Source organism: Papio anubis, unplaced genomic scaffold (assembly GCF_008728515.1).
Source record: "Papio anubis isolate 15944 unplaced genomic scaffold, Panubis1.0 scaffold986, whole genome shotgun sequence".
Taxonomy (NCBI): Eukaryota; Metazoa; Chordata; class Mammalia; order Primates; family Cercopithecidae; genus Papio; species Papio anubis.
The window spans coordinates 1-8181 of NW_022170119.1; the positions used below are offsets into that span (position 1 = coordinate 1).

The window sequence follows — 8181 nt, forward strand, 5'->3', positions numbered from 1 at the left end:
ATGGAAGATTCCCTTTCTTTACCAACAGGACTCTTTCTTTTCCACAGCTGGGAGTCACCCTGAGACCCCAGATACCCACTTCTCCTGCCCCAGTAATGAGAGAGAGAAAAGTTAATCCAGGTTCCTACAACAGGATACATTCCCATAGCACCTTCCATCTGGACTTTGGCCCTCCAGCACCTCCGTTGTTGCACACTCCGCGGACCACAGGGTCACCCTCAACTAACTTACAGAATACCCCTCTGGTCTCCTCCACCCAGAGTTCTGTCTCCTTTATAACATCTTCTGTCCAGTCCTCAGGAAGCTTCCACCAGAGCAGCTCAAAGTTCTTTGCAGGAGGACCGCCTGCATCCAAATTCTGGTCTCTTGGGGAAAAGCCCCAGATCCTCACCAAGTCCCCACAGACTGTGTCCATCACTGCCGAGACAGATGCTGTGTTCCCCTGTGAGGCAACAGGAAAACCAAAGCCTTTCATTACTTGGACAAAGGTTTCCACAGGTAAGATGTTTAAGCATCTACTTTTTTTTCTTTTTTGGTCAATTTTTATTTTATTGGCTAGCAATATAATACATTAAAACAGCATGTGTTGAACAACATAAGCACATTAGGAGAAATTTTTATAACACATTTGGGGAATTGTTTTTACTTGAATAAGCGTTTATTGTTATTTTTATAATTTCAGCTTTTGTTTTAGATGCAGGGGGAGCATGTGCAAGTTTGTTGCATGGGTAGATTGCATGATGCTGAGGTTTGGGGCACAGATGATCCCATTACCCAGGTAGCTAGCACAGCACCCGATAGGTAGTTTTTTCAGCCCTTGCCACCCCTCCCTCTCTCCTCTAGTAGTCCCAAGGGTCTATTTGTCCTATCTTAATGTCCATATGTACCCAATCTACACTTTAACCAGAGTTTGTGTAGGAGAGAGTTACTGGAGTCTTACTTTAGGATTAATTCACCTTTCTTACGGACTCAAGGGCCTCTCTGGGCAGGGGTGGCTGGCCACTGCAAGCCTGGCATGCCCATGCAGCCAGCTAGCCCGAGGAGTTCAGGAGAACAGCATTAGCATAAATAAATAAAGGAGAGGCTGTGTCTCTAGTAATTGAGCTTGTGCCATCTTAGCTCACTTTGGAAGTGGCTGGGACTCATGCCTGCTTCTAGAATTCTCTATTAAACCCACGTTTGCCCTCCTTTGCCTGAAGATGGCCCCGTTTCTGGGACTAGTGTAAAAATGAAAAAGAGAAACAAAACATTCTTTTTCTCTATCCTTTTTTTTATAGCATACTTATTTCATATGTGTGTGATGACAACACAAAATCTACTCTCAACAATTTTCAAGTATAAGCTAAATTGTTATTAACTATAGTTGCCATGAGTATAATACCACTTAAGCATATTCCTCCTAACTGAGCTTCATACTCTTTAATTAATATCTTCCCTTTACTCCCATCCCCAGCCCCTGGTAACCACCATACCACTATCTGCTTCAGCTTCAGTGAGTTCAACTTTCTTACATTGCACATATAAATGAGATCATGCAGTATTTGTCTTTCTGTGCCTGGTTTATTTCACTTAACCTAATGTCCTCCAGGTTCATTTATGTTGTGGCAAATGACAGAATTTCCTTTTTTTTTTTTGAGATGGAGTCTTGCTCTGTCACCCAGGCTGGAGTGCAGTGGCGCTTCTTTTTTTAAAAAAAAAAAGAAAGAAAGAAAAACAAAAGACAGAATGGTATTTCATTGTGCATATATGCCACATTCTCTTTATCAATTCATTCATTGATGGACACTTAGCTGAATTCCATATCTTGGCTGTTGTGAATAGCACTGTAGTAAATACGGGAGTGCAGATGTCTTGTCAACACACTGACGTTATTTCCTTTGTCTAAATACCCAGTAGTGGGATTGCTAGACTATAGGCAGCTCTATTGTTAGTTTTATGAGGAACTTCCATACTGTTTTCCATAGTGGTTGTACCAAATTACATTCCCACCAACAGTGTACGAGGGTGCCCTTTTCTCCACATCTTCACCAGTGTCTGTTGTTTTTGGTCTTTTTGATAATAGACATTCCAGCAGGCATGAGATGATATCTCAGTTTTTCATTTCTTTAACGGTTAGGACCAAAACAGGCTGGGTGTGGTGGCTCACACTTGTAATCCCAGCATTCTGGGTAGCCAAGACAAGAGAATCACTTGAGGTCAGGAGTTTAAGACCAACCTGGGCAACACAGCAAGACCATGTCTCCAAAAAAAAAAAAAAAAAAAAAAAAATTAAATTATCCAGGAGTGGTGGCCTGCACCTATAGTCCCAGCTACTTAGAAGGCCGAGTCCAGGAGGTTGAGCCTACAGTGAGCTATGATTGTACCACTGCACCCTCACCTGGGAGACAGAGCAATACCCTATCTCTAACAAATAAAATAAACATAAAAAAACCTTTAAAAAACACTAAAACATTCTACCTTCTACATTTGCTTTTGCTGTCTGAGTGATAAAGTGGAGAATTAGATTAACTAATACTGCTCGTTTGAGCATTATCAAAAGGGCACAGTTTATGCCAAAGCTGACTGTGTTACTTTTCTCCAGGAGCTCTTATGACTCCGAATACCAGGATACAACGGTTTGAGGTTCTCAAGAACGGTACCTTAGTGATACGGCAGGTTCAAGTGCAAGATCGAGGCCAGTATATGTGCACCGCCAGCAACCTGCATGGACTGGACCGGATGGTGGTCTTGCTCTCGGTCACCGTGCAGCAACCTCAAATCCTAGCCTCCCACTACCAGGACGTCACCGTCTACCTGGGAGACACCATTGCAATGGAGTGTCTGGCCAAAGGGACCCCAGCCCCCCAAATTTCCTGGATCTTCCCAGACAGGAGGGTGTGGCAAACTGTATCCCCCGTGGAGGGCCGCATCACCCTGCACGAAAACCGAACCCTTTCCATCAAGGAGGCGTCCTTCTCAGACAGAGGCGTCTATAAGTGCGTGGCCAGCAATGCAGCCGGGGCCGACAGCCTGGCCATCCGCCTGCATGTGGCGGCACTGCCCCCGGTTATCCACCAGGAGAAGCTGGAGAACATCTCGCTGCCCCCTGGGCTCAGCATTCACATTCACTGCACTGCCAAGGCTGCGCCCCTGCCCAGCGTGCGCTGGGTGCTCGGGGACGGTACCCAGATCCGCCCCTCGCAGTTCCTCCACGGGAACTTGTTCGTTTTCCCCAATGGGACGCTCTACATCCGCAACCTCGCGCCCAAGGACAGCGGGCGCTATGAGTGCGTGGCCGCCAACCTGGTGGGCTCCGCGCGCAGGACGGTGCAGCTGAACGTGCAGCGTGCAGCAGCCAACGCGCGCATCACGGGCACCTCTCCGCGGAGGACGGACGTCAGGTACGGAGGGACCCTCAAGCTGGACTGCAGCGCCTCGGGGGACCCCTGGCCGCGCATCCTTTGGAGGCTGCCCTCCAAGAGGATGATCGACACGCTCTTCAGGTAGGCGGCTCTGCGTGGCTTCCTGTAAATCGCTGGGCTGGTGGCCCCAACGAATATGAGTCCATTTTCAGGATGAATATGCACACACACTGCTCCCTGCATCCGATAAAATTAAATGAAATTAATTAGCAGGGCACGGTGGCTCACGCCTGTAATCCCAGCACTTTGGGAGGCCGAGGTGGGCAGATCACTTGAGGTCAGGAGTTTGAGGCCAGCCCGGCCAACATGGTGAAACACTGTCTCTAATAAACATACAAAAATTTGCCGGGCGTGGTGGCAAGTGTCTGTAGTCCCAGCTACTCGGGAGGCTGAGGCAGGAGAATTGCTTGAACCCGGGAGGTGGAGGTTGCAGTAAATCAAGATCACACCACTTCACTCCACCCTGTACGACAGAGTGACAGTCCATCTCAACTAATAATAATAATAAATTCATTAGAGACAGGGTGTCACTCTGTTGCCCAGGCTGGAGTGCAGTGGTGTGATTATAGCTCACTGCAGCCTCAACCTTCTGTGTTAAAGCGATCGTCCAGCCTCAGCCTCCTGAGTAGCTGAAACTACTGGTGTGCACCACGAGGCACAGCTTGTTATTATTATCATTATTTACTTTTTGTAGAGATGGGATCTGCTATGTTCCCAAGGGTGATCTCGAACACTTCACCTCAAGCAATCCTCCCACCCTGACCTCCCAAAGTGCTGGGATGACAGGCCTGAGCCCCTGTTCCTGGCCCAGTGTGTGATTTTTATGCAATGAAATGTTGTCCCTCTAAACTCGGATCCAGAAGAAATACCTAACTTCTTAACAAATACTTAGCTTCCTCCTTTCTTGCCCAATGGTTTTTACAGCCTGGAGAAGGTTGTGGAAAGTGATTGACTGCAAATAAGAACTCCCTGTTGAATCTGATGTTAGGTTGGCCTGACCATGGGTTCAAGGGCATGAAACGTAGTCGAAGATGTCAATCCTATTCCTGCAAGTGTGTGTGGATCAAACCATTGGGCATTTTGCAATAGTAGCCATCTGGGCTGATGCATCACAGAACCAACTATTTTTGTGTTATTCCAGTGACCTAATGCCACAGTAGAGCATTTGGGAAACTGACATCTACTCCTTTTTCTTTTTTTCTGTAGTTTTGATAGTAGAATCAAGGTGTTTGCCAACGGGACCCTGGTGGTAAAATCAGTGACGGACAAAGACGCTGGAGATTACCTGTGCGTAGCTCGAAATAAGGTTGGTGACGACTACGTGGTGCTCAAGGTGAATGTGGTGATGAAACCGGCCAAGATTGAGCACAAGGAGGAGAACGACCACAAAGTCTTCTATGGGGGTGACCTGAAAGTGGACTGTGTGGCCACCGGGCTTCCCAATCCTGAGATCTCCTGGAGCCTCCCGGATGGGAGTCTGGTGAACTCCTTCATGCAGTCAGATGACAGCGGTGGACGCACCAAGCGCTATGTTGTCTTCAACAATGGGACGCTCTACTTTAATGAAGTGGGGATGAGGGAGGAAGGAGACTACACCTGCTTTGCCGAAAATCAGGTCGGGAAGGACGAGATGAGAGTCAGAGTCAAGGTGGTGACAGCGCCTGCCACCATCCGGAACAAGACTTACTTGGCGGTTCAGGTGCCCTATGGAGACGTGGCCACTGTAGCCTGTGAGGCCAAAGGAGAACCCATGCCCAAGGTGACTTGGTTGTCCCCAACCAACCGGGTGATCCCCACCGCCTCTGAGAAGTATCAGATATACCAAGATGGCACTCTCCTTATTCAGAAAGCCCAGCGCTCTGACAGTGGCAACTACACCTGCCTGGTCAGGAACAGCGCCGGAGAGGATAGGAAGACGGTGTGGATTCACGTCAATGTCCAGCCACCCAAAATCAACGGTAGCCCCAACCCCATCACCACTGTGCGGGAGATAGCAGCCGGGGGCAGTCGGAAACTGATTGACTGCAGAGCTGAAGGCATCCCCACCCCGAGGGTGTTATGGGCTTTTCCCGAGGGTGTGGTTCTGCCAGCTCCATACTATGGAAATCGGGTCACTGTCCATGGCAACGGTTCCCTAGACATCAGGAGTCTGAGGAAGAGCGACTCCGTTCAGCTAGTATGCATGGCGCGCAACGAGGGAGGGGAGGCCAGGTTGATCGTGCAGCTCACTGTCCTGGAGCCCATGGAGAAACCCATCTTCCACGACCCGATCAGCGAGAAGATCACGGCCATGGCGGGCCACACCATCAGCCTCAACTGCTCTGCCGCGGGGAGCCCGACACCCAGCCTGGTGTGGGTCCTTCCCAATGGCACCGATCTGCAGAGCGGACAGCAGCTGCAGCGCTTCTACCACAAGGCTGACGGCATGCTCCACATCAGCGGTCTCTCCTCGGTGGATGCCGGGGCCTACCGCTGCGTGGCCCGCAACGCCGCTGGCCACACGGAGAGGCTGGTCTCCCTGAAGGTGGGGCTGAAACCAGAAGCAAACAAGCAGTATCATAACCTGGTCAGCATCATCAACGGTGAGACCCTGAAGCTCCCCTGCACCCCTCCCGGGGCTGGGCAGGGACATTTCTCCTGGACGCTCCCCAACGGCATGCGTCTGGAGGGCCCCCAAGCCCTGGGACGCATTTCCCTTCTGGACAATGGCACCCTCGCGGTTCGTGAGGCCTCGGTGTTTGACAGGGGTACCTATGTATGCAGGATGGAGACGGAGTACGGCCCTTCGGTCACCAGCATCCCCGTGATTGTGATCGCCTATCCTCCCCGGATCACCAGCGAGCCCACCCCCGTCATCTACACCCGGCCCGGGAACACCGTGAAGCTGAACTGCATGGCTATGGGGATTCCCAAAGCTGACATCACGTGGGAGCTGCCGGATAAGTCGCATCTGAAGGCAGGGGTTCAGGCTCGTCTGTATGGAAACAGATTTCTTCACCCGCAGGGATCACTGACCATCCAGCATGCCACACAGAGAGACGCCGGCTTCTACAAGTGCATGGCAAAAAACATTCTCGGCAGTGACTCGAAAACAACTTACATCCATGTCTTCTGAAATGTGGATTCCAGAAAGATTGCTTAGGAACTGACAACAAAGCGCGGTTTGTACGGGAAGTCAGGCTGGGGAATCGGAGCTCTTAAATAATGTGTCAGGGTGCATGGTGGCCCCCTGTGGGTTTCAAGTTGAGGTTGAACTTGATCTACGATTGTTGGGAAAAGGAAGCAATACAGACACCAGAAGCAGGGCTCAGCCTCGCTGGGAACTTTCTTTTGTGTTTACATCATTCCAGAGGCTTCATTCGCGGTATCTGTGCTCTGACTGCAATTTTTCTTTTTTTTGCAAATGCCACTCAACTGCCTTCATAAGCGTCCATAGGCTATCTGCAGAACATTCACCAAAAATAAACCATAGACACGAACAATCCCCCACTACCCCATTAAAGACGCATCACCTAGTTAACCTGCTGCAGTTTTTACAAGATAGACTTTGTTCCAGATTGACAAGTCATCTTTCAGCTATTTCCTCTGTCACTTCAAAACTCCAGCTTGCCCAATAAGGATTTAGAACCAGAGTGATTGATATATATATATATTTTTAATTCAGAGTTACATACATACAGCTACCATTTTATATGAAAAAATCCATTTCTTCCTGGAACTCACCTTTTATATAATGTTTTATATATTTTTTTCCTCTCAAATCAGACGATGAGACTAGAAGGAGAAATACTTTCTGTCTCATTAAAATTAATAAATTATTGGTCTTTACAAGACTTGGATACATTACAGCAGACATGGAAATACAATTTTAAAAAATTCCTCTCCAACCTCCTTCAAATTCAGTAACCACTGCTATATTACCTTCTCCAGGAACCCTGAAGTGGGGAAGGCTGCGATATTAGATTTCTTTGTATGCAAAGTTTTTGTTGAAAGCTGTGCTCAGAGGAGGTGAGAGGAAAGGAAAGAGAAAACTGCATCGTAGCTTTACAGAATTGAATCTAGAGTCTTCTCCTAAAAGTTCAGAAATTTCTCTGCAGTATCTGAGCTGTCCATCCAGTCTAAGGTGGCTGCTTCTTCCCCAGCCATGAGTCAGTCTGTGCCCATGAATAATACAAGACTTGTTATTTCCATGACTGCTGTACTGTATTTTTAAGGTCAATATACTGTACATTTGATAATAAAATAATATTCTCCCGAAAACCAGGCAGTGATGACAATGCTATTTTCAAACAAAAGAGAGTCACATGAATTTGGGTTTCCATCAGCGTGGTTGAAAAAACTGCTTTCATTCACCTTCTCTCAATGATTATCTTCTCTACACATTTTTAACAGGCAAGGAAACTGAGTCAAAGGTAATGCTTCTGATGACAGATTTGGCAGGCAGGAAGGCAGAGTTTGAGTGTCACTTGCATGTAGCGACAATTTCGGTATGCAGCAAGACAGTGTGGGGACTGAGAAGCAGTGTTCTAGGAAATCCTTCGGGATTTTTCTTTTTTAATTTTTTGTCAAAGAGACGTCTGGAAATACATGTACTGTGTTCCACAAATATGCAAAACTGTCCTTCTTTTGCTTCCCCTGAGAGGAAGGAAAAAGGCAGACAAGATAAACATTTGGGAAAAATATGACTGTCAGCATTTCAAGAAATGCACTGTCGCCAATTGTTAAAGAATGTCGGTCATGGAAACTAAAGAATGCATTTTTTTTTAAACTCTGTGGGAGG

General features: G+C 47.8%; 1 protein-coding gene across 1 annotated transcript; it reads left to right on the forward strand.

The window, feature by feature from the left end:
- Nucleotides 1-5: 5 nt before the first annotated feature.
- Nucleotides 6-7661, forward strand: LOC116273635 (matrix-remodeling-associated protein 5; the record flags this gene model as incomplete). Its single annotated transcript, XM_031662766.1, has 3 exons — nucleotides 6-498; nucleotides 2582-3482; nucleotides 4608-7661. Coding segments are annotated over 3 exons (3303 nt in total), but the record flags the coding sequence as incomplete, so codon positions are not given.
- Between the last annotated feature and the right edge of the window lie 520 nt (nucleotides 7662-8181).